This window comes from Cyprinodon variegatus, unplaced genomic scaffold, assembly GCF_000732505.1.
Source record: "Cyprinodon variegatus isolate N-32 unplaced genomic scaffold, C_variegatus-1.0 Scaffold98, whole genome shotgun sequence".
Classification (NCBI taxonomy): domain Eukaryota; kingdom Metazoa; phylum Chordata; class Actinopteri; order Cyprinodontiformes; family Cyprinodontidae; genus Cyprinodon; species Cyprinodon variegatus.
Window position 1 is genome coordinate 907,228 of NW_015150551.1, and position 26,207 is coordinate 933,434.

Genomic DNA, 26,207 nt, shown 5'->3' on the forward strand with positions numbered 1-26,207 from the left:
ATTTTCCCATTAAGAGAAGGCTAATCATTACCTCGCACGCACACAACAACAAACACTCACAAACACACACAAGTTACATACATTCATACACATCCATAGAGCAATGCACACACCCCTGCTTTGCAATGCACTCTCATATCAGTCCAAGCAGCCTTATCAACATGAAAATGACTTTGCACACATAACGGTCCTTGTGTCTGACAACACACAAACACGCACAGATACACACTACGGATCCCCCATTAAGAAAAGCCAAATCCAAACGGCTACCAGTGTGACTGTATCGATCTGAGCCGGCTTCCTTCAACAACAACACAGTGTGCTCTGAAAGAAAACACCACACTTATCACATAAACTGACAAGAAAGTAGGACTTAACACACGGTTCCCTTTTCACCAGGCTGCTGCTATAATCCTGATCAGTGATCAGTCTGAATAATGCAGGTCCATGTATTGCATAATTTATTGATTAAGAACACATGTAAATCTGCTTTGCTGGTAATTAATTTACATTATAAAACATATAACCCAAATATACAGTAATTAACATCAGGTAATCCTGTCAATTTCATTGCTGCATGCATTCTTCTACTACAAATATTTGTGGAATGATGGGACACTCTTAGGTGCTCATCATATTACACAGTACCACACTGGATGTAAAGTAAGACACCACTGGACTCTAGAGCAGTAAATATATGTTCTTTTGAGTGACTTATCATGCCTGTCTGTATGGCAATCCAGTGGACAATTTTGGCTTTTCTGCTGCCTGAATAACATCTCTTTCTTGATAATTTTAGGTCTAAAGTATGGTGCCATATTTTTTGATTTACAGCTGTTTGTCAAAGGTTAGACTCTGTATCCTTAAGTCAGTGAAAAAAGTTTTTATGCCTCAACATACCACAACATTTGGATAGCTTCATTAAAAAAAAAGAAAATAAATGTGAGATTTTAAGAGAAGAGAATCTGTGAAAAACACATTGGTGTGAATTTCTACAGCGCAAATCAAAGAGGGGCAACAGTGGCAGGGGAGGCAGGGCAATGGCGTGACTATTGGTAAGCAGAGACTGCAGTTGCTTAGGGGCCCTGACTTCTTAGGGGCCCCGTCACTGACACCTGGGTGTCCCCCTATGCTAATGTGGACTAGGACGTCTCTTTGCAGATGTAACACATGGCAGATTTCAGCATCATGGTGAGCCGTTTAAACACAACATCAATAGCAAAGCAGACAGGGGTACTTTAAATCACTATGTTAATAACTGTCTATAGTTCATTAGATGGTTGGTAAAAAAAAACACTCATATAATATGTTTCAATGTGTTTCTATGGGTGTTGTACTTCATATGGGCCCCACTCAGATAATATTGTTTACAGTCACTACGCCATTGAGGCAGGGGTTTGTCCTTGCCACCAGAGGGTCTTTGGTTTGAACTTCGGCTCTGTTTGTCTCAGTCCTTCTGACCATGACAATTTTACTATCGGAACAACATGTTGGACTCTTCTGAATTGGAAAGGCGCTACATAAGTGCAGGCTATTTACCATAGGAGTTCAGTGGGGTCCATGTCGAGATGAGTCAGGGTGGTATTAGATTTATGCTTAATCTTTACAAAAAAAAGACTGAACTGGAACACTAGAAGGCTAATAAATTAACCTTTTATTCCTAATAGTTAGAGAACCACTGGATGATAACTGAATTATGGTGCAGCATCAACAAGGGGTGAGATATGAGTCCAGAACATTACAGGTACAAAATCATGTTCAAACTCTCATGGTAAATGGAGCTCTATACTACAAAAATACTGAACACAGTAATGAAATCATAACAAATAATAATTGAAGATCCTATAAATTATCTATTATAAATTTTATGGTTTTCAAGTACATCATTGATCAAAGACACTGTGGAGGATGTAAAAACAGTTTCTGCAGGCAAAACTGTTTGAGTTTTTTTAATGGATATTATATATGTTTTTTAACCTAAGGCATCCTTCCTGTACCAATTAACCATAAACCTCTGTGCCAGAAGGCTGTTTAGCAATGTGTTAAGCACAAGACAGTAAATACTGTGCGTGACCAAGGACGCCAAGGTGAAATGATACATTATACGACGTGTGATGAAGGAAACGACACAAGCCAGAAGAGCAGAGAGAAAGAGAAGGAGAGTGATAGCTCTGCAGGGAGGAAGCGTGAGACCATCTGCTGTTGGCTACCTGCTGCCACCCCCTCCACCCCGCTCCTTCTCTCTGCACCTACCTTCCTTTTTTTTTTCTCCTCATTTCTCCTGCAGTCTATAAAGATACTGAGTCAGTTAGAGGCAGAGAACCCGTGTATCCACACTAGGGACTCCACAAACACACACATGCCCATACACACAATAGAGCGAACAAGCAAGACGTTTCCAGTTAATTTGCGCCTTTAAATTTCATATTTATTTTTTCCGTCAACCGGGTTTGGTCCATTTCTTCTGTTATCTCTCAAGATACTTGCCGCTTTTCACCCGCATCTCTTTGTCACTAAACACGCAGACATGCAACATACACAAAGACTCAACATCCACACAAAAAACATACACACCTACTGTGAGAGGGCCTCTCTAATGGATTCTGAAGATTCCAATTTCCCCTCTGCCACCAAAGACAGAAAACCCTCTGAGCTCAATTACCCCTGTCTCCCACTCACCAGACGAGACCAGACACGAAGACACACACACACACACACACACAAATCTTGGATGCTTCATAGGTTGTAATCATGGATACACACACACACTGGTTCTTGCACACCTTAAACCGCTGTGACATGTCGGGAATCACACAATCAGAGACCCATAGTTGGACTGAGAGGAGTATTAGTCTAAGGTAGATTTCACATGATAGAAGCTAACTGGGGAAGGGAGGGGAAGAAAAATTGACGTGGAGGTCAGGGTACAAAAAAGAAAGGAACAGAAGGTTGAACAAAGAAAGAAGGTAAGACAGGAGGATAGACAAGGTAGAGAAATATGAGAGCAAACGAGGCTGGAGTGGTGAAAGAAGATGTGAAGGAGATACGAGGGCGAAGCGGTGAGGAGGTGCAGGCCTTGGGCTTTTACACAATCCACTCTTCCAGAAACCTTATTAAATTCTACAATTAGCTGAACGTCTCAGGCTATAAATAGGCTCACTTTTCCCATTCCGTTGTGTCAGTCAGGGAGCCAGACTTCGACTGCAGGGGGAAACAAAACAATTTAAATTATAGCGAGGCTCCCTTTTTGTCTGGCCACCCTTTTAACGGGATAATTACTAGACTATTCATTCGCGCTCGGCCAGGGCGATATATCACCTCAGCGCACCGCGGCCCAGCTCTCAGTGATAAACGTCTTTTACCGGAGAGGAGGAGGAGGAGGGTAGATACTGAGGGCTAACGTGTGCCCGTTGATATCAGTTTACTGTCTGCTGCTGGCGTACACCAAAAGCCTGTCTGCGTTATTGAATAGCCTCCTGCCAGATTCTGGAGAGCACGAGTCCATGCAAACTTGGTTTTCAGAGTGACACAGGCTCTTTCCCCAGGGCCCCAGCTAAGGAGAAATGAACGAAAAGGAAAGATAGGGAGATTGGAGGGGGGGGGTGAAAAGGAACTATAGGAAGCGAAAGACATCTATTATTCAGCACAGCCCCGATCCCTGCATACGCGCGCCATTAAAAATAGGAAATCCATAGCGGAGACAAATGGCTTCTAAATGAAGCTCTACAGGAGGAGAACGGAGATAGGGACCCCTGTCACATGCGTTTTAATTGTCTCCCGAGGCGATAAGGGGATTTATCGAATTCATCGTGCCAGTATAAGGGCTTTTAGGAACTATGACGATGAGTGGCTGCAGAAATAACACAGCACGTGTTTGTTCGTTTTTAAAAAACGTTGAGCAAGATGGGAATGGAGAGCAATTAGACAAACACAAAGCTTGAAGAAGCAAGGGTTCAATATGATATAATTAAAGGGAACATTTATATTTTTTAACATGAGCTAGGATTGAAGTTCGTAATAAATCAATGACGATGTTTTGCCGATTATTTTGATCTTTGGTTTTTCTTTTAGCTTAATTTGGCCTGTTGCTTATTTGGAAGCTTCATAGGTCATGTTTTCAAAAACAGAAGTCCAACAGTTTTGGAGCTCTTCCTGGCATGAGTGTTCATTAGTTATTCATTTGACTAGCAAAGGTAAAATCCCCCAGCCTGCTGAGGAACACAGAATATTTGCTAAAAATTTTTTTGAGTATTTTGAAAATGTACAAAAAGGACATGAGAGGGAGAAAAAGCATTTCTCAAGAAGAAAGCACTGAGGGTGAAAAGGCCTTAGAACGGTTTGGCTGATGAGAGATGTCATCAGTCACATACTCGGTTTTGATAAAAGGCATGCCCTAATGATCTCTAAAAATGTTGGCATAAGATATGACAGAAAGCTTGTGCAAAGTATTGTCTAGTTTCAATAAAGAGTCTCAGAACTAGTTGTAGGCAAAGAATAATTCTTGAAATTCCCAATTCAGTGGCTTGTGTCAGCAAAATGCAACGGCTGGTCATTATTGTCTGCAGCTGGTTAGAATTGATCATTATTTGCTTTGAGTTAATAAAAGCAAACTTTAAATCTAGCCATTAGTGTAACCGTGTACTGTACTGTAGATGCCTGGAAGTGGCGTCCACCATCAAATCAAGGAGTATGTTGTCGTTTTCATTAGATGCGTTACACTTTATCAGTGATTCTGCTGTGAAGGAAAAGGAACTTGTTATGTTTTTCCAAAGCAGGGAACTTAAGAAATCTAAGAACCTAGTAGACTTTCACTATTCTGATCTACAGGAAGATTCCTACAACCATGTTTTAGAGTCTGGTTGAAGCAAATTTATTCTCCTACGCTGACAACAATACTAATTCAGATGCTTCATTAAAATTTTAAAGGAGGAAAAATATGTTCACATAAAAATATTTTTATTTTAATTTCAATTTTGACTCTGGTTTATCTGCACAGAAAAAGGTCCCAACAAGTATAATCTCAAGGCACCAGGAGGCATACAGGTTTAATTTATATAAAGTGACCTATAGTTAGTTCACTGCAGTCATATAAACTGATTTAAAGTCAGTCTCATATGTCCGAAATCAATCATTGCTTCAAAACTTTGCAGTCCAGTTTTGTGCATTAGGGTAATTTTTTGTCAATAAATGGAAAGACCAGACAATTTAATTGACTCGCTGAGTTTGCAGAACCCAAACTCTGAGTAAAAGGTAAAGGTAAAACAGAAAAACCATCAGCAATGCATTTAGAAAACCATAAGCTCTATATACACTACCCTTTTAAAACCGTGCCAAGATCGGTCCAAAAATGGTAACAGAGATAACTGTCGAGTGTAAATGGCACGCACCACTGAACCGGACCGCGCCGGACACAACTGAACCGTGCTAAACTGGTACTAGTTCATCAGTAGGGCTCAGAGGGGTTCAGTTCTGGCTCAGGTATCAGGTAACAAAGAGTGCATGAGCAAACCGTGGCATCTCCTTACAGTCAGCCTCCATAATCATGAAATTTCAGACATTCATAAAAATACAAGCTTCCCTACGGTGCCACACAACTTACGTCTGTCGTTGTTTTCTGCATCTGTAACCCCTGATTAGACTATAGTTTGTCGTATCCACTTTCCAAAAGCCAACACTGTCAAGTAAATTCACCAAAGGCTGCCTACTTCACCTGACTCTCTGCAAACTTCCTGAATGTTACGGGCACCACCATGTTGATTTGCTTGTTTAACTCTAGAGAGCAGTAGTACCGCAGATCCTCACTAGAAAGCGTGCTAGCGTGGTGTGTAAATGGTAGTAAGAAACCAAGCTCAGCACTGTTAATAAAACCAAGCTTGGTCTGATCTTGGCACAGATCAGTTTTCATAGGGTAGTGTAAATGGGGCTATTGACAGATATAAACAGATGATCAGATCCTGAGTTTCCATGACTTAAAAATGACAAGAGGTGTAAAACTATTCAAACTGTGAGCATAGTTAGTTAATTAAACCCTCCTACAGAGCAGCAGAGTGCTAAGTCAATTTCCTGTAAATTGTGGATAATGTTTCAGACCTATTTTTATTTGAAAGTCAGATAAGTATTTAAATGATTATGCAGATTTTTTTCAATTAGATAACAAAACCTTGCTACAATACCAACTGCGTGACACAGGCATTGTAAAAGCAGAAGAGATTAGCAACCCATTCATTTCGATTTATTTTACCAGAAAACACAGCTGTCAGAATGCAGTGACTCCACGGTTCTACAGTTTATTTGAAGAGGTTTATGATAGCAAGGACGAGTTAATAGAAGATGTTCTACAATACCTCTTGTAGCCAAACTTTATTAGCTGTTTATGTTTTGTTCATAATTTTCTGGTTGTTAGCTGTTGACGTTAATGTAGTTTGGTTTCGAGACACGGACCATAACTTCTGTACAGCTAGGATTTTATCTATGATGTTTCTCAATGCTATATCCCACAGGGCTATAGATATATACCATTAATAAATGAACAGAATCTCAGGGTAGACAGGTTTATTCACCTGTATTTATATTCTAGAGTAAAAGCTGTTTGTAGATATCGGGAAATATTCAAGCTATGTTGAAATCCTACTGTTTGGTAATTCCAGTTTTTTTTTCTCTCTCTCTCTTCGTCATTCCTTCATTTAGACGTGAAAAGTCATACCCAGTGGTGCAGAGTTGCATTTCTTCAAGCAAGAAAGGAAAACCCTTCAAACATGATGGAAGAATGGATGGAGAGGGAAAGAGAGGTTTTCCTGGAGGCAAACCTGTTAGAGGCTGTAAAGCAGTTTTTAGAGGTGAGACTTCCTCTTCCAGCCACTCTTAAAAGAACAAACAAAAAACAGCCAGAGTACAATTTTTGTTAACCCAGAAAACAAAATGTTTTACAGGCTTTTTCTGAAATGTACTGTAGCGATCTCTCTTTGAAAATGGTTTAAAGGGGATCTAAAATGCAGGCATATTTCTAAATAAAGCCAGTCTCTGGTAAGTCTTTGGTGCCATGTCATGCTTCTATAGAGACTCTATTTAGATAAATTGGTATTTCCCCTGCCGCCACATTTAAAGGATACACCAGTTACCCACAATTCTAATTTGAGTCATGCTGTTTTTATTTGCGCTGTGGAAAAATACACACAAACGCGCACATCACGTGTGCTCTGTTCTTCCAAAGCTCACAGAGGCATGTAGTACGCGTGCTTTTGTTGTTAAGACATTACAAATGACCCCATTAAAGTTGATGACAAAAGTAATTAGCGTTTAATTAGAAAATGAGCACTTTTTATTATTGTTATAATTAACCTCCACTGATGCTACAACTGACCCTCGTTGAGAAGCAGATTACAGCAATGTTAAAAAAAAGAGTGCGTCAGAAAACATCTCAGTTTTACTCTGATTTAATGCAAGATGCCTCAAGTCAGACAGGCCTGATATATTGGGGGTCAGTTCAAAACAGACTCATGGTCTTACATTTGGCAGCTAATAGCTTTCTTTAATCACCAGAGTACCGCAGTGAATATGCACTGTTTTAGGTGACTTATGAGTAACACAATCATTGATGTTTGCTAAATACTAGAATAGAAAGTAAGAGCGGATTTTTAGAGACTTTATTTTACACAGTCCAACATTTACAAACAGTAAGATTACCTTTTATGGAAGCATCAAATTAATTGAGGTACCTGGAGTTACACCTGTAAATGTATCACCTGAAACACACTGCTTTCCTCTGTGATATTATACGTCATGAAAAGAATTACTGACATTAAGGGATTAATGATTTTTCCAAACAAAATTAAGATATTTTTCAAACCAATGTTATGATTTTAATTTGATTTTTTTTTTAGACTAATCAAAAGCATATAGATGTTTTACCCCAGGATTTCATTTTTTTCTATTAGTTTGAAAGCCTGTTTGTCCAGAGTTCATTATGGCAGGACTGTTATTGTTTTGTGGGAAAAAGCGCTTACTTCTTCACAAATGCATGGATCTTATTTTAAGCCAAAACCTAAAGGGTTGAAGCGTTGCAAAGTCAGTGTCTTATTCTTAAATGTAATGTGACCAAAATGGAGTGCCTCTCTGATTTTTTTGTACAACTGAGGTTAGAATTCAAATGCAACTAAATGCCGGTTTCAGAGACAAGAGACTCAATAAGTCTGTGTCAGGCTTTGAAAAATTTTCAGATACTCCAAATTTCTAGATTTATCTGTTCAAGCCATTAGATGCAGACTGCCCAGCTATCATACCGCTTAGCTGGAAATTGCACTTTTTTTGGCACAAAATATGCACATAAACAACAGAACAATAGTATAAAGAAAAATAAAAAAATGCAAGAAGCTAACAATTCTGAGACAGTGGCGTCGGCTGAAGGAGTTTTTCCTGAAGGAGGGTTGTCGGTTCAAGCCCCGGCTCCGGCTTTCAGTGTTGTTGTGTCCTTGGGCAAGACACTTCACCAGCATTCCCTGCTGATGGTGGTCAGAGGGCCCGGTGGCACCAGTGTACGGCAGCCTGCCTTCTGTCAGTGAGCCCCAGGGTAGCTGTGGCTACAATGTAGCTCGCCACCATCAGTGTTTGAGTGTGTGCCAGAATGGGTGTTTGACTCAATGTAGTGTAAAGCGTTTTGGTCAAGTCCTCTGACTTGAAAAAAGGGCTATATAAGTACACGCATATGCCATTTATTTAAAATAAAACACTACCAGAAGGCTGTCCACAGAAAAAGAAGCCAATACGCCAAGGAAATACAAAGATCAGTCATATCTTATAGTCTAATTAAACTATTACTGGGAAAAAGGACCGTTGTTAGATTTACTAAAGGGCAGAGCTTAAAAGCGTCAGAACACCATCCCAATTTTACAGTCAGGGGTGGCAGGAGGATGTTTATGGCTGTTTCAAAAGCAACTATTTTATTAACTTAACGAAAAGAAATGCCATTATGAGGAAAGAGAATCTTCTGAAAACGATAAAACAACATCTAAAGGCATAATCCAAGAATATCAAGCTATTTTAGGTGAACAATGACCAAAATGAGTTAAAAATGGAGGACAACAAAGCCATTGCTACACTTTGTTTTTTTTTTTAAAGGTAGGATTTCTGTCTAGAGAAAAATGAGCAGAGCTAAAAAGGTATCTGTGAACAAGGTGGACTACAAATGGGTGAGGAATAGGCCAAAATTCCAGCAAACTGTTGTTAGAAGCTTAAGTAATGATGATTAAAAATGTTTGACCCACCATGAAAGAGTAAGGAAATCTGTACTCTGCAAACAAATTTTCTGGTCATTCTAGCAGGCCAGTTTAGTTTAATTAATTAACTGACTTAATCTAAATCAGGAAAAAAACAAAAAACTTTTTTTTTTATGTTACATTTAAACTTTTGGTTTGGTCTAAGCGTTGTTTGTATTCAGATATTGTGCCCATTGTGGCTTGATTTAGTCTGTGGCAACGCCCCTGCTAAAAGCCTTTTTTGCCCATTAGGGGCATGGATTTAGGCAAATTAGTCATTAAGAGTGAAAAATGTATCTGCAGAGACCAAAAAGGATGTTTTGCCTAAGTGGAAATGTAGATGAGGGTAAAATAAGTGGCTTTGTTTTCTAGAAAGAATGTGTGAGTGTGTAAGCATGCGTGTGAGCCTATAAGTGTGTGAGTGTATGTGTGCGCTGTCCTTTGTGATGGATGAACGACAGTCGGCATGGCAGCTCATCTCCTCTCAGGCGGCTGGGTGACAGAGAGAGATGTTACAGCGTACAGACAGTACAACTGCCACACAGCCAGGCAAGCAGGTGTCTCACAAACACGCACACATAAAAACACACATTTATCCCCAAAGCATGCACCTGTGTGCACCATCAAGACACTCCAGCCTCACCTCCACTTCCAGGGCTTCTTTGTCTCTCTCCTGCCCCCCATTTCACAACCCTTCCACCTCTGTCCACCCTTTCTGTCTACCTGTCTCTCGTCCCCCACCCCATCTTGACTCAGCCCATGTTCCCTGTAAGTGAGCTGTCTCTTTGTGGGCGGTGGCCTCCTCGTCTAGTTCGACGTCTCAGACCTGAGCCTGTCAAATGATCACCACCCCAACCCCCCCCAAAACACTTTTTTCACCACCTCAAAATATTTCCCATCCCAATCAATAGGAATTCTATGAATATTTCACGCACCTTAGGCAGAAACTGGGGAACCGAGGGTAGGAGGTGTGTCCTGGTTCCTGGGGTGTAGTGTGTGTGTGTGTTGGGGAGTGAAGAATGGGTGGAGGGGGAACGAAAGGGGGGGATTATCGCTGTCAGGGCGCCAGTGGTGGAAAGATTGGGGCTTCTCTTCCTGAGTCCGACAGGGCCAATAACTCATTAGAAGGAGAGAAATGTAGAGGTTAGGATGTGACAGGGGGTGAGGGAGATGTGAGGAGAGCCTCCCTCGTCTATTCCTAATTTCTGCCTCGCTTTCCCCTTCTCTCTGTCTTCTTTTTCTTTTCCCTATCCTCCTCATATCTCTTTTTTAATAACAAACCACCCCTCGCGCACACACCGATACACCCCCTCTCTTCCCTCTTTCCCTCAGCAGCTCCCTCTAACCCTCTTCTCCTCCTCTCCTCCCTCCTTCCATCTGTCTTTCTTGCTGCAGTGCCCATGCTGCCAGCCAGTATAAATCACATCTCCGGGCTTGGCTGCAATGGGCCTGAAAATAAAAAGGCATAAAAGTGTCGGGATGAGCTACGGGCTGGAGGGGGGGAGAATTCCTTTATGATGGGTCTAAATCCTCCTCCCACACTGCTTCTTGCAAACACACAGAGGCACACAAGCACACGCACATTGCTTGCAGACACATGCACAGTGTGAAGCCTCCCCCCCAACCCTCCAAACAGCAGTACTTTGGATGGCCCTCTTTTTCCCCTACGGACACCTGTACAATCCCCCTAACAAACACCCCCTCTCAGCCACATATCATATTAAGCTCTTTGTTGGCTGTGATCAGAATTGAGACGTCTCCTTGCAGTGGAGCCTGACTAAAACTCTATCCCTGTTTCTTTTATCTATGTCAACCTTCTTTTGTAATTTTTGCAAGCTGAAAGATTGAAAAACTTATTGTGCTTCAAAGGGTATCCATACTCCTTTAATTGTGTGACATAAAACATCATTTTATTTAGATTTATGATAAAAAAAAAATCAGACAACTGTGATATGCATTTGTCTCCCAAGTCAATAGTTTTAGCTCTTTGAAATATTGCTCAAGCACAGCCCAACAAGACCAGCTGCTAAATATCACCACAGAGTCTGAATTGCATCAGACTCTGGACTTTGACTAGGCCTTTCCCTCATATATCCCTACTAAATGATTCTGCATCCACCATCATTCAAAATTGGGTTGGTGTGTTTACATTGATGTGAAGTGTTAATTTTCTGTTACACATACTGTAGCATACACATAGTACAACATTTGGGTACCCAAAAATTGTACTCAAGTAAGAGTAGAACTACTGCATCATATTTTTACTCACTTAAAAGTAAAAAGTAGCCATCCAACATTACTCAATATTACACCAGAGTAAAAAAAGTACTAACTGATCATGACATTATCTGATTTAATATTTTAAAAATTATGTAAATCTGCAAGACATGTCATCTGCAAATTTTGAAAATGAGATAAAAAAATATATATATATATTGAACACCCAGTAATTAAACAGTAATAAGTGGAAGAAACAACAGATATTTTCCTATAAAAGGTCTGATGTCATTATGGATAGTATGAAATGTTTGCAGATTAGAATATGGCAAGATATTTTCTGTTACATGATTCAGTGAACTGTTTGCTGTATTTCCTTTTGACCTCCAAATGACACGGCAGGTTCAGCAAATAAAAAATAACATTTAATCAAAGAATCTGGAGTACAAAACAAAGGTTTATTAACTATAGCTGTAGTTCTGTGTAAGATTTTGTTTAAAACTGGCCTGTTCTTTATTGATAAAAGTTACTTATGATAAATAGAGTAGCCAGACATTTTACCCAAGAAAGAGTAGTGATACGTCATATTTTTACTCAAGGAAAAGTAAAAAGTACGACATAGATAAACTCCTTAAAGTATGCTTTTCTCCAAAACTTCCTTGAGTAAATGTAGCTTTCAACATATCATTGCTACTAAAGATACCGGTAGTTTTGGTCTCACAATACAAGAGTGACTTCCTCCATATATTTTCTATGTCCTGCACATTCCTTTTAGCAAAATTTAAAAAGGACTTTAAGGTTTGTTTATCCATAATGGGATTCTTTTTACCCATGACCATAGATGTTCCCACCTGAGCTGTGGATCTCCGCTGCTGCTCCTATGCGATTGATGCCGTCCCAACCAGGCCTGACTCTTTAGGTGGATGGTTGTGTTTGGTTAATTTGCAGAAATACTATTCATTCATAGTAAGGTTTCAGTAATTTTTTTACAACAAAATCCTTCAAACTTCTGCACATTTCAACCCCTGACGTCTGTTTGTCCTTATATTTCATCCCTAATAAGAGGTTCACTAATTTTCTATTAAAACCTCAGCCTAAACAGGATTTCTCCATTTATAATCAGATGACGCACAGTTGGCCTCTGCTTACTAATTAGGTGACTTTGGAGGGCGTTTTTTTGACCTGATTTTCATTTAGGGGTATAAAAGTATAGCTGGCTAAAGTGGCAGCTATACCAATATTATTTGTAAATATATACAGCACATATGTTTCAAAACTTTAATCCTTTTTTGACATTTAACAAGTTTGTGCTACTTTGTGTTGATCTACGATTGATTACATGTGATCTCAAAAGAATATACCGCACGGCGGTTCTGTTTGAACTTCTTCATAAAAGAAAATACAAAAAAAGTTCCTGGTTACGAATCCGTTTGCAGGGAGCTATACAGCATAATTGAAATGTCACGTACAACCTTGTACCACTTCATTATATCTTGGTTTAATGTTCGTAAGTAGCATGGAAAAAAGAATAACCAAGGCAGTAGATATTGTTATCCCTGATAGATTTATTGTGGGGATAAAGATCAAAAATGGAACATCAGTCTTAGAGGTAGCCTTCACCAAGTACCTAAAAGCTTTCTTTACTGTCTAAGATGGATTTTACAAAGGTCTTAACCCCAGATCGTAGCACAAAGGAGAGCCACTTCTGTGAGCATAATGGCAATTGAGGGCAATTTATGATCACTCTAGCGCCCATCCATGCATCGTTCTGAGTAAATAAACCAATAAAAAATGATTGAGACGGCCTACAACATATTGAAATGAGCAACATACTGGCAGAGATACATTGTTAAAGTTGTTCCAAATGATTATGGGGGAACATAGATGAAGGTGAGGGAGAGCGATGTGAATGGGAAAGCTCCATCACCTGCTAAAATTAACCTATAGCTCCGAGTTCTACTTTAATCTACGTCCTGATGCGCACTTTGTCAACTCTATTAGATCACACTGAGCGGGGAGCACAGCGAATGTGCACACAGAGGCATGCGCATCCACAGGGCGGTGATGATAATGTTGAGCGCCTCCCTAGGTGGAGCCCATTCAGTCACGGCGGGAGCCATCTCAGACCTAATTATGCTAGCTTTGGCGTTTTAACTGTATTGATCAAAAACATGAAACAAACAAGAAATGCTTATCAAGCTGGAAAAGAAGAGCGATCCTGAGTTGTGTGTTTGTTCACCTATTGTGTGTCGTTCTCCACAGGAGTTGGTGAGAGTGATGGTGGAGGACTGAGAGGTTGTGAGATATTGGCGGCTGTTAAAAAAAAGTGCAATTCTGGGATTTTGAGTTATTAATTACCGCCAGCTTTGCCTCTTCTTCCTTTTTAACAGCCATTAGAAATACAGCCACACAAAGTACTTTGCACATAAACTAACGTGCATGCCTTGGGGTATAGACAAACACACACTTTTTTTTTTGCAGAAATTAGCTCACCCATACCAACACTGAGCTTACAAAACCCTGCTCTGATGAGCAAGCTCCCGTCGACCTTGGAACTCTCTGGAAAGACAATGCAAGGGGAGCCATGCTGCGCAAGGGAGGAGGCCGGGGGTGGTGGTGGGAGTTGATAAGATGAAAGGGAAGGGAGGGAGACAATAGATGAGAAGAGAAGGGGATGAAGAGAGAAAAGGTAAGAGGAGCCTTTCGGTGTGGGGTAGGAGGGCCAGCGCTCCCTCCCCTTCTCTCCATCTCTGCTCATCTCGAATGCAAATGTGGTTTTCTATACGGTTCCTTTGTGTCGCTTCTAACTGCTCCAGAGAGAAGCAATTACAACTGCTCCATTCACTCAGAGAGAGAAAGACACGCATGGCTAGAGAGGGGTAATTAATAAAGAGATGGAGGGGAGGGAGCAGAGGAGGCCGATCACGTACCTGTGGAGGATCTTCAAGTAGGGTTGGAGAGGGGAATATTGATTTTAAAGGAAGCTTTGCCACTGACTCAGTCAGCAACAATAAAGTCGACCCGGCTCATAATTACTGTGTGAAAAGTCAAAGGGGAGAGGTTAGTAGGATTACATCAAGAGGTTTATATGGAAAGTGTGTAATACAACAGAAAGTAAATATGTCACATCCATCTCCCAATCACAGAGCCGAACCTACACAATTTATGGAATCAAAAGATCCCTAAATGAGATCACCCTCCACTCTGAACAGACCGATGCTCTATCTGACTGCTGCCGTCACAGTGGCCAGGCACAGCCGCAAGGTATGGAGGGAGGTTTTTTTATGGCAGTCATTTGGGCCGCTAATATGTCATCTCCATTAGCTGACTTTTAACACTCTCAGATAGATGGCCCGCTGACATTTATCTGTGCACGGGTCATATTTTAGCTGCTAAACGGTGGGTGATGTGTGGAGTAAGTGCTAAACCTCGGTATGTGTACGTTTTAGGCATGCAGTAGCAGTGTTTGGGGAGAGAGATGCATTAACTTTTAATGATATCATGTGCAATTACACCTTTAGAGGTAATTATCAAAAAGACAGTGGAGTTTTGACCCCAGATCTGCAGACACTTTCACACCACACAGGCAGTGAGGGCTGCCTTTCGTGGATTTATAGTATGCTTCATTAAAACTTCTTTTTTTTTTATATATGCCTGGAAAATTACATGTCAAGTCAAAACAAAGCATTCCTGCAAGGCATCCTGGAATATCTGAAATATTAGAAACACGTTACCTTGCTTTTATACATAAAAAATTTGATCTGAGGATTGTTCAAAATGTATTATAGAGCTTAATGATCATATTTTGGAAATCTATAGATTGCTTAAAGGTAATTAATGATTAAATGTAGCTTTAGGTGATTAAATTTAATATATCGATCCTTGAATGTTATTTTTTTAAAGAGAAACATTCTGTCATGACTAATATTTTTTCTGATATGATTCTACTTTAGGATTTCTCTGGCCTCCTGTCATGGCTAAGGTTAGGGTTAATTCCTACTCTGATTGGTTGAATGGCTCCTCTTGCTGACTCCTTCCCTGGAAGCAATGGCTCCCAGAGAGCTGAGGCAACCAGAGTTGGGTAGTAGCATACATCAGTAGTTCTACTCTTACTTGAGTACAATTTATTAGGTACTCTACCCACCTCTAAAGGCAACCAAGGAAGTGGATTGAGGTTTGGTCTGATTTTGTTGTGCTAAACCTTGCAGTTTTTATCAGCCACTGTATTACAGTATACAGCTTTTGTATATACAAAAAACAATAAAATAATAAAATCTAATATTTAAAGATTTTTCTTAGCAACACACAAATGTGTGATTAAAAACCAGGACCAAAGCTAGAGGGGGGTTAGGGAGGGATCCCACCCCAAAATAACATAAGTTATGTTTTTATGGAATAACATAACTTTATCTTGATCTTAATCAGATCACATGTTTAATGTGTTAATTCTTTAGTCAGAAAACATCCTCTTAGTTATTCCTATGGTAAGATATATGTTTTGGGAAGTAGATTAGCTCTAAAAATGGCAATTTAAAAATATGTATTTAGTAAAATGCATTTATTCTCATAAAATAAAAATGTCAAATGTATAATCATACATTAATGTGTGAAAAATTATCATCCTGAAAATTAGGAAAAATTTATTTAGCTCAGAATCACAACATTGGCGGTTCTATTAAAATTGAATGATTACTTTGAAAACTAATCAGAAACAATAATCAAATTAGTATCCATATTTTATCGGTAACATCCATCCATCTTCTCTCGCTCAGGGTGCCGGTGGAGCCGGAGCCCATATCAGGCAATTCATGGGCAAGAGGCTGGGTACATGACAGGTCGCTGTCTGTCGCAGGTATTGTCAACATGTTTTACTTAAAAAGAATGAAAACATTAAAACTAAAGGTCTGTTTGTATTTCTAGGTTATTAATAACCGATTTGGGTCCTCTAAAAGTTTGGTAGAGAAACAAACAGAGGGACACCTCTCAGTAGGTATGGTTCCCCAGACTTTGACAATATCTTTCTACCCAGCTGTTGTAGGCTGGGAAAGTTGTTCTTAAACTTGTGAGTTGCTTCCTGGGAATTGGTTTTGGATTTCTTGGTCTGTTTCATAAAGCAAATGATTAAATTCTAAACGGGGGAAAACACAATTTTGGATCTTTAAAAAGAAAAAAAAACTAGATATAAACACTTGTAGGACACAGCAACCCACTAATGAGGTTATTTGGGCTTGATAAATCCGATTGATCGGTTTTACACAGACATTAAATAACGTTTCTGAAAGGTAGGAGCAGCATATTTTAGAGTCTAAAAATGGAAAAAAGGTTTTGTATTAACATGAGCTCATTTTAATTTTTAAAGTTTAAGGAGACAATCCTTGCATTTGAACAACATACTAATCATAATGCACAGAAAAATATATTTTATATCAACCGAAAATCACCTGTATAGGTCTTGGTCATATAGAGTGAAATCTAATCTTAGTGGTTCACTATATCTGTATTTTTGTTTGACTCGTACTTTGATCAGTGAATAGATTTTATTTACTACAAATATATATGAATCTTAGGAAATGTTCAAAAATCTCCAAATGCTTCATTTCTATGATAGAGATCACTCTGTGGGAAGAAAATGTTCATTCTTTTGATTGTTTTATATCATGTGTGGATCTCATCTGGTTGAATATTACTATTTTTTATAACAGGTTCAGAGAAAGCTGCAAGCTCCAGACAGAGGCCTACTTTCCTGAGAACTCATCTGAGGCATGAAAGTCAGGCTCTTAAGCATCAGCTGGAAAAAAAACAAACTACCAACTACAAAAGAGGCAAGTAATTATCTTACAAAATATAGAGAGATAACAGGAACATAGGAAAAATGTATGAAAAGTAGAATGTGTGGGGAGTCATGCACAGGGCAGGGTGAGAGCTGTGCAGGCTAATTGCTGATATGGATTTTAACTGTTGGCTTCTGTAGGGTCAAGGAGGTGATCCATCCCCATGTGGTGGCATCAGGTGAAAGACTAAATGAGCTAATAATTTACACTTATAAACTTTAACCAATATTGATGATCATCCACGTATATTGAAGAGCATTAGGACGATTCTGACCATAAAGCAGCTGTAAATATGATATACCCTCCTGTCAGTTAGCTCATCGTTACCTCTCCTCCTACACACTGAAGTACCTCCCATTAAAAAGCAGCCAGTGTGTTCTGTACAAGGCTCTTGGTCACCTGTCCAAAAGCACTGAAGTTGACTAATGTGATAGAAAATTAACAATTAAAAATATCACACGGGCCTGGAGCCATCGCAACGTGGACCGTTCACAACCCAGTGGACACCCTAATTGCTTTCAAATACAATTGGGTTTGGGCTTTGTTTGGTGTTTTTGAGGTATGAAGCGCATCAATGCACACTGGAAATTGAGTTATAAATTACCAAGCTGAAATAGACATGTACCGTGAATACTCAATATCCAAATGTTGGTTGGTTTCACTCCCCATTTCTAAACTGCAGATGTGCGCACACACACTCACACACACCAGATGCAAACCCTCACAGTTGCATTCCATTTTCGCTGAAAATTCGAGCCGCTCTGAACTAAAGCATGTGTGTCATAACTGTATGCTTGTCATGGGTTGTACACTGATAAGGTCAGCCTTAACAGCAAACAGATTGAGAGCTCCAAACACAAACCGGTGGGACTGGGAGGAAAATGACAACAGGATGAGCAGAAGAGAGAAAAGGTTCATTCATGCATGGCTTTCACTTGTGGGCTTTCACAACTGTCAGCGTTGCACGTACATACGCATCAGTGTTTGTCGTGTGAGAAACAGCTCGGCGGCTGGCGTGTGAAGTCTCTGACAGCTTCATTATGGCCTGTGAGCATTGGGAGATGGTGTGCTCCAGGAGAAAGGAGACCAGAGACAGGACAGGCAGGGTTTACTGGTGGGCCGTCCTGCATTTGCTTCTTTCAGTTTACAAAGGGTGGCAAACACTGTTGCATCTTAGCATAATTTGGAGCTGAAGAGGCATCTTTAAACCATCTTATTTGGAATATCTGAAATGCAACAGTTACATTTCTCTTTTATGCTAAAAAGGCAAAAATTCATATCTTTTTTGGAAATTAAATCCATATTAAATTAAGTTAAAGATTTTAAGTACAGATACAGACAACCTTAAGTCACTAGAAAACATTTGCAGACATTTCTTTTTAATAGTATATCATGCTAAAATGTTAATTGGAGGTGAAGTTCAATTAAAAAGATAAAAATAAACCAGACATAGCCCAAGCATGTCTCACATTCAACTTTTCCTCAGATATGTGCAAAAAAAATTGTAATTCTTTTCAAAAAATGTTAATACTTACTGCAGTTTAAACAACAGCAGTTTCTCCTCACTACTGACAAAAGGTCTGGACATAAATCCATAATTATCTCCCACATAGGAGGATGTAAAGGGAACATCTCAGTTTATATGCGTGTGTGTATATCTATATATATCTATATATATATATATATATATCTCTATCTATATATCTATCTCTCTATCTCGCTTATTGGGGTCAAAGTCTTTAGAACTAGAGTGCATATTAATCTAAAATTATAATCCCGTTAGAATTTTCTAAATGCTTTTTTACAAGATTGCTATATGGTCTATTTGGCAGTATACATTTCACGCCCCATGCATGCATGTCTTAAATGCCACTACTGTCCGTGCATGTGATCCTTTAGTGATAGAGATGTTGGAGCCGTTTGTAATGCATTTTGTTTTCCTGAAATTTTTTCTGCATTAAATATACAATTGGATTTTGTAAAGGTGAAAAAAAAGAAAACATATGGTCAACGAACTGTGATGTGTTCAGCTTGTCTTCCAAAATGTCCTGGGGATGCAAGTGTGTGGCATAAGCTTTTGACACTCAAGTACAATTGTTAAATCAAAATCTGGTGTACTGGAAAATAAATCTAAATAGCTTCCAAGACATTTTCTCAAAAACACATTGAAAAAGAAAAGTTCTGGCTTAAGAAAAAAAAAAAATCCAGTAGAAAATCTGAGGAGGGATGAAAAGAGGGCATAAGGATTCTGTATGATGTAAAGAGAAAGGAGAAGAGTTCCCTCTGCATGCTGTAACAGAAGGTGATATTAAAGGTTAATTTTCTACGGCAGAAAAAGTGTTTTCAGAATTTTACACCATTAGGTTTGTCAGTAAATATGATTGAGGGTAAATACAGAACAGTCATTTATAGCTAGTTTAACTTTTCCACTCAATTTTAAAAAATGTTAATCAAGTTGATGAGTACCAGCATATTCCCATTTCCCCACACTGGTCTGAGTAAGTGGGCTTTAATGCTCTTTACAGTACATGGTTCTCATTTCTGACCAGCCCTCTGTACCTCACTTTGTGATGCTGTCTACACTCCCTCTACTGGAGTGTTAGCACAATGCAAAAATATGTCAATGCTGAAGTCTTGACAAGAGAGATTCTCAAAGCTGCATTAAAATATTTTTAAAAAAAGACATTTATTTATCCTTTGGCAGATCATAAAAACACAAGTGAATATTAAAAAAAAAAATTCAAAATGTGCTTGCCAAAACAGGGCAACATTGAGCACAAATAAAATGTATCAGAAATATTTAAGATTTCTCCATTATTTTCATTATACATTTTTTTAAAATATCAATCTCCCCCCCCAACAAATATAGCACTTCAATAAGTGAGGTCTTTACATCATAGTACAATGAGGCAAATTATAAAAAATGATGGCCTAAGCAGGATATTAGAAATAAAATCTATGCACCTTTTGGTGGATACCAAGACCTGGAAGGTGCATCACAAACAGCAAGCAATGATTTATACTCAGAAGGAAGACGTTATGGTTTCAATACAAATTCTAAGAGACCACACCATTATGGATCTCTTTCAGATGAATGATGGAAGAGGACAGGACTTTCTTGAGCCTTGGAGTCTATGCTTAATCCCAGACCCGAAGATGCAGAGCTGCACAAAGAGAAAACAGATTAAACATCCAAATGTTCTGAAATATTGGAAAGGCATTTTAAATAAACACTTGATGGTTGCAGACACGATCTAATTAGTAAAAATGCAATTGAATACCTAGTATAAAAAGGGCTGCTCAGACAGTTCTTAAAGCTTGCCTAAAAAAAAAAAAAAAAACTGAACTAAAAGTATAATAAAGGTGGTATAAAATGATAGAAAGTTAGAGCTGTTTAAAGCAGAGCACCATATAAAAACTAACAGGAAATCTGCATCTCCACCCATGTTTTCATGAGCATGCATATCCACAGGAGAAAACCATGGTTTAAGAAGATTACCAGCTTTGTCCCTTGAATGTGATAAAATTTCAGCCAGCTGTGATAGATTAGAAGGTATAGTGGAGGATGTTCTTTATTCAGGTGGATCATCAAAATAAGTGCTCCTAATTGTCACAGTCATTCTGGTGATAAGTTTCCTCTTCTAAACATGGCATGCACGAGGAGAAATGGACTTGTGCATGCTCTACATGCATTTAATAGGCGTTCCCTCTCGGGAGTGGGTGCATGGTTGTGCATGTGCTTTTTTCTTTTTAAAAGGTGGAGAGGGCAGGTCTCATAAAATCATAAAAATCCTGCACTGTACCTTAAATCTGCTTTAGTATACATTGCCCTGATAAAAATGTAGCCAAAACTTTTACTTTGTGGAACAACATGTAATGCTTTATGGCAGATCCCAGATGTCCATCGCATAGTAAGCCATTTGAATAATGGCAGCATCACAATGTAGGCTCCTTTTAACTTCTTGAGTGGAACTTCCTAAATATACAACCAGAGCTACTGTGGAGGGTTTCATAACAAAGTGCATTCATGAATCTGGATTAAAATGCATATATACAAATTTATCCAATCAGTGAGTGTTTGATTTTTTTTTTTTAAATTGGACAAAATTAAGTCTCTGGATGTGAAAATATTTCAAGGAAAAACCAAAACCATAGTTTTAACCACAACAAATGTGTTCCACAAAGCATAAAATAAGGAAGCTGAATAAAAATGCATAACATTTGATACGTTTAAAGAAAAACCTAAATTTCTTTTCCATATTGTATTATTCCTTCTTGTGGAATTGCAAGTACTATGTTCGATCCCCACAGCTTCCACCCTGGGGCTCTAAACAAAACCCTTAACCCCACACTGCTCTGCAGGCGCCACACAATGGCAGCCCACTGCTCCCCAAGGGGGTGGGTTAAGATGCAGAGATTTAATTTACCCATTGTGTGACAAAGAGATTTAAATTACAAATCCAGGGGGAGTGGCAGTACAACAAATTGTGACAATGTCAAAGTTCAAGGAATTACACCACTTTTACAAGTGAGCACTATAACTCACCTTTCACAATCCGAGTCACAAGAATTCTTGTCATCTGAACCGCTATAAAATCCACCTCTGGACTGTTGAATAGCCTCAGCTACCGTGTACCTGGTCTTACCAAGCGCACACCTTTCAATCTTTGTGATGCTGAGATCCGACTGCAGGAAGAGATGGAGCCGACTGTCTGATAACAGTAGGGGATTCTGAAGTACTCTGAAAAAGAAAACACTATTAAAACAAGTTCGGATGACATTAAAACCTATGACAGAAGTGTAACGAAACAACTAACTTTTCTAAAAACTCCTGTAGGCCGTTCATTCTCTTGGATACCTGCTCTTTGTTCTTCAAACTAAAAAAGGGGTTCCAAGGTGGCAGTTTGGGCAATTCTCTGCACAAGACATTCAAATAGAAATTCTACATTAATAAATGTAGCAAATATTTTGTACAATAATCCAGAATTTCAACTTACATTATCAGAGCATTTCTCTGCAGACAATTGCGCAGCCAAACAAAGTCACTGTAACGCCTCCTTACACAAGAAGCCTTTTTTCGAAAACACATGCTGTTGGTCTGAAAGACAAATGTTAAATTACTCTGATCAAACATGTTTACAGACAGACGTACAAGATCAATATCCATGATCACTTACATGTAAACAGATCTCGTAGTCGACATAAGTGTGCCAAAGGTCATCTTTGTGAAGTCTTGGTTCTTGAACACAAATGCTTACAAATTCCTGGAAGAGAAAAATAGTCCAACACCTCAAAGCTGAAGATAAAGTTAAAACAAGGGTTTATTTTGTTGACCTTATTGGCCAGTTCAATCCAATATTCCAGGAAAGCCAAAGAAAACTGAAGAATGAAATGGTAAATGTTATATTTGAATACTTACAGATTTTGAGAGATTATCCAGGAAACTGTCCATAACTGGTACAGGTTCTGTACAGAATATCAAAGAAATAACATGTTATATATGTCAGAGATATTAACTTTGCCTTAAAAAAAAAGACCTTTGCTTTCTGGGCATGAAATCTCTGGAGTCTTAGCTAGCAATATATGAAGACAATGGTGTAAAAAAAAAAAAAAGAAAAAAAAAAAGAAAAAAGTAAAATAAAATGGACATAATTCAGGCAAGGGATAAGGGGAACAAAATGTTACTTTAAAGCTGACAAATTACTTGGTAAACCTACTTTAAGGGATAGGGCAGTGTCCAAGTAAACTAAAAAATACAAGTAGTTAGGATTGCCAACATATGTAATATACATTATTCCTGAGTGAGAAGATCAATGCCTTCATTTAGTTCAAATACAGATTCCTTATCCAAGCTAGGGTGGGCCTTAACCAAGGTAGGCCTCTGACTCAAAGTAAATTGCATTATACCAGACTATATCAAGGCAGGTCAGGTTTAAAATGACCATCAAATTCTCATCTAATCATTTACATAACAAGGGTTTGGAAGGAGTAGAGAGCTATTGATAACCCTCCAAAACAGCTACTAGTAATGGCCATATCAAAGCATTCAGTAAGTCAACAACATCCAAGTCAACAATGCAACAGTTATAAATAAATCCAATAATCATGCTTACCCAAACCACTTATACCAATTTCCTCCTAGTACAATTTTTGCACAGTAACACCCATTATCCATTGCCTCTCACCTCAATTTCCAGTACAAACAAATACTGACTTCAGTTTCAATTACTTTAAGCAAAACTGAAAAATTACATTTAAACTGCTGCAAGGTTGCAGACAGGTGTATTCAGATTATAGAAATCTATGTTAAAGTCATCTCACCTTGGTCTAGCCTTTTGTTTCAGCCTGAAAAAACAAAAACAAAACTAAAAGTCATCAAGAGGACAGCGATTAAAATGTCAACAGTTTATTATTTTAAGAGAGACTCATATAGATTGCACAACGTCTCCCCTCATATGGTCAAGCAGAGTTAGGTAAGGGGATATGGTCAAGCAAAACTAGAGATTTCTGCAAGTTATTGACATGTGTCCTTTGACACGTTACATGAGAGATGCCTCCAGCAGAGTTCATCAATAGGACCAAACATTCTAAGTCCATATCTAATCTGTAGATGCACTATGCAAAATGTCACATGAAATTACCTTCCTCTGAGGAAGCAAGACCGTCTACTCATGTCCATGACTCCTAATTGACAAGTCATGGCACATTTCTTCGCGTCAAAGAAGAATAGACCTTTTATTGGACGGTCAATTGTTTTTACAAAAGCATGTCTGGTGAGATGGTTGTCACACATTGGCTGCAGAGAATGTGATTCTCATACCTTCCTTGAATTACTAGCCGACACAAAGGTTGCAGTTAAACAGTTTTGCATAAGTGTTTAGCAGGAAATAAAATATTGATTGGCATCAATTTGGGGTCACTTAAAATGAAATTAAAAATATATCACCACATCAACCAGAAGTTTCATTTTGATGCACTTTGAAGGGTAAATTACTGACATAACCTTATAATATTCACAACTAAAACCTACTAAACCTAAAATAAAAGACAATTTTTCTCTGTTATGTTCTATGGTAAAGTAAAAGATTACAACTGGAGTTGATAAAGGCCAAATTGGTGCATTTTAAATCTCAGACCGGAAGCTTTTTCATGCTTTTTGGGTAGTGTTTGCCTAGTGGTTCGAGCAGTGCATTTTTGCTCTGAGAAGTTTGCAAGTACCCGGTTCGATCCCCACAGCCTGCACCCTGGGTCTCTGGGCAAGACCCTTAACCCCATACGGCTCACCGGGCACCACACAATGGCAGCCCACTGCTCCCCAAGGGCATGGGTTAAGCACGGAGGTAAATTTCTCCCATGTGAAATCAATAAAGTGCAATCATTTCATTCTATGGATTTTTAGTACACAGATTTAGTGGAAAATCTAATGGATACTATAGAATCTGTTAAACCAAAGTGCATTCTTTTTGTTTATTAATGGTTCAGTCAAAGTTTAGAATCACATCCAATGATGAATATGAATAAAAACTTGAAAAATCCACCCCAACAGAAATTAAAGGGGGTGCCAGATTAAAACGAAAAGGTTCTGGTAATACAATTTTTGTTCCTTTAAAGCAGAACTTTGATCTGAGGAGAGCATCACACCTCAGCCATGTTACAACAGTAGGTTGGGGAACCAGTGGAGTTTACAAATTACTTTGCACTCTTACCAAGCTACTATTATTAGCAACACAAGCCTTTAACAATCAATTCCTCAGCCAAGAGGACATGCCTCTTGACTTTGAGGTTGATGAGAATGTCTGCTGAAGAGGTCTAAACAGGTTTAAATTTAATTGCGAGGAATGGCAGAGACATTAGGAAGTAAATTTACTTAAAATCTGCAGGAGAAATGACACTTGTGAAAAAGTGCTGATATTTATGTCATAATTTAGAACAAGGTAGATCGTTTTATAATAAATTCTACACTTAACTATACTTTAGCACTGATTTCACGACTTGTTTAATGAAAATGCAGTCTAGTTAGGATTTCTGGTCTTTGACACCATTTTTTATGCAATTACCACTGCACAATTCAGAAACCTCAGCTGCTCAATCAGAATTATCTGAAATAAATTCGATAAAGTAATAACCTAAACTCCACAGAGATTATGCATTTATTTAGTAAGTTCCTACCTTTCTTTTCTCTTCAATTACAGAGACTTACTCCGATGTTTGTGAACAGAGAGTGACCGGTTGAGGGCTCTGGCTGGAAGCTCAGCCCCTCCTGGTGTGAAGCTTGACTAATAACCACTAAAAGCTCAGTGGGACCTCCTTCTGTGGGCTAAACATACAGCAACAAAAAATGCTTTCTTTTATTATGCTTTTTTCCCCCTTTTGTTTATTTGCTTTCTAAAACACAGGCATATAGGAGAAATGAGTGAAAACCTCTGCTGAAGGGAGAGGATCACTTGTAGTTTTGCATCCCACCTGTTTGTCCCCCTAATCAGCCGGCTAAGTGGTATCAGCTGGTGGGAGGAACCTGCTTGCTTGGACGTTGACCCTACAGAGCTCAGGCAGAAATTTAATACATGTTAATCCGACATGTTTGATTGTTATTAAACCTTTTTTTTTTAGAATCAATTAGTTTTTTTTTATGATTCTTTCATCACTCTCCAAAATTGTTTTCCTGTCAAGAATGTTTGAAAAACAAAAATCATCCACTACATTTTTATATCTGAAAGCAGTAATAAATAAAAATAGAGCAAATACAGCAAATCAAGACGTAAGATATTTAACTCTATGTAATGGATCTATAAGAGTTTCACTTTCTGAAATCAGTAACAAAAATACTTTTTTTAAAGATATTGTAATGCGTTTAAATGCCCCTTTAAATTAGCAAACACTTGAAATAGACCTTTTGACATTTATGTGC

At 38.7% G+C, this 26,207-nt stretch overlaps 1 protein-coding gene across 2 annotated transcripts; it reads right to left on the reverse strand.

The window, feature by feature from the left end:
• Nucleotides 1-20,005: 20,005 nt before the first annotated feature.
• On the reverse strand, nucleotides 20,006-25,911 carry LOC107084357 (sorting nexin-10A-like). 2 transcript variants are annotated; one of them, XM_015374160.1, is made up of 8 exons: nucleotides 25,763-25,909; nucleotides 23,621-25,616; nucleotides 22,719-22,765; nucleotides 22,477-22,563; nucleotides 22,297-22,397; nucleotides 22,117-22,215; nucleotides 21,846-22,040; nucleotides 20,006-20,463 (listed from the first exon to the last, which is right to left on the reverse strand). In XM_015374160.1, the coding sequence occupies exons 3-8, from the start codon at nucleotides 22,749-22,751 to the stop codon at nucleotides 20,373-20,375; spliced, it is 606 nt and encodes a 201-aa protein (XP_015229646.1). In that variant the 5' UTR covers nucleotides 22,752-22,765; nucleotides 23,621-25,616; nucleotides 25,763-25,909; the 3' UTR covers nucleotides 20,006-20,372. The 2 variants fall into 2 exon arrangements, with proteins under 2 accessions (XP_015229646.1, XP_015229644.1); XM_015374158.1 differs by having other exon boundaries at nucleotides 23,621-25,911.
• Nucleotides 25,912-26,207: the final 296 nt, after the last annotated feature.

Coding starts and splice junctions, on each gene's coding strand:
- LOC107084357 (XM_015374158.1), bottom strand. CDS start 22,751: ATGGACAGTTTCCTGGATAATCTCTCAAAATCT. Junction 22,564..22,718: donor TGGATAATCTCTCAAAATCT/GTAAGTATTCAA, acceptor TTTCTCTTCCAG/GAATTTGTAAGCATTTGTGT. Junction 22,216..22,296: donor CAGAGAAATGCTCTGATAAT/GTAAGTTGAAAT, acceptor TGTCTTGTGCAG/AGAATTGCCCAAACTGCCAC.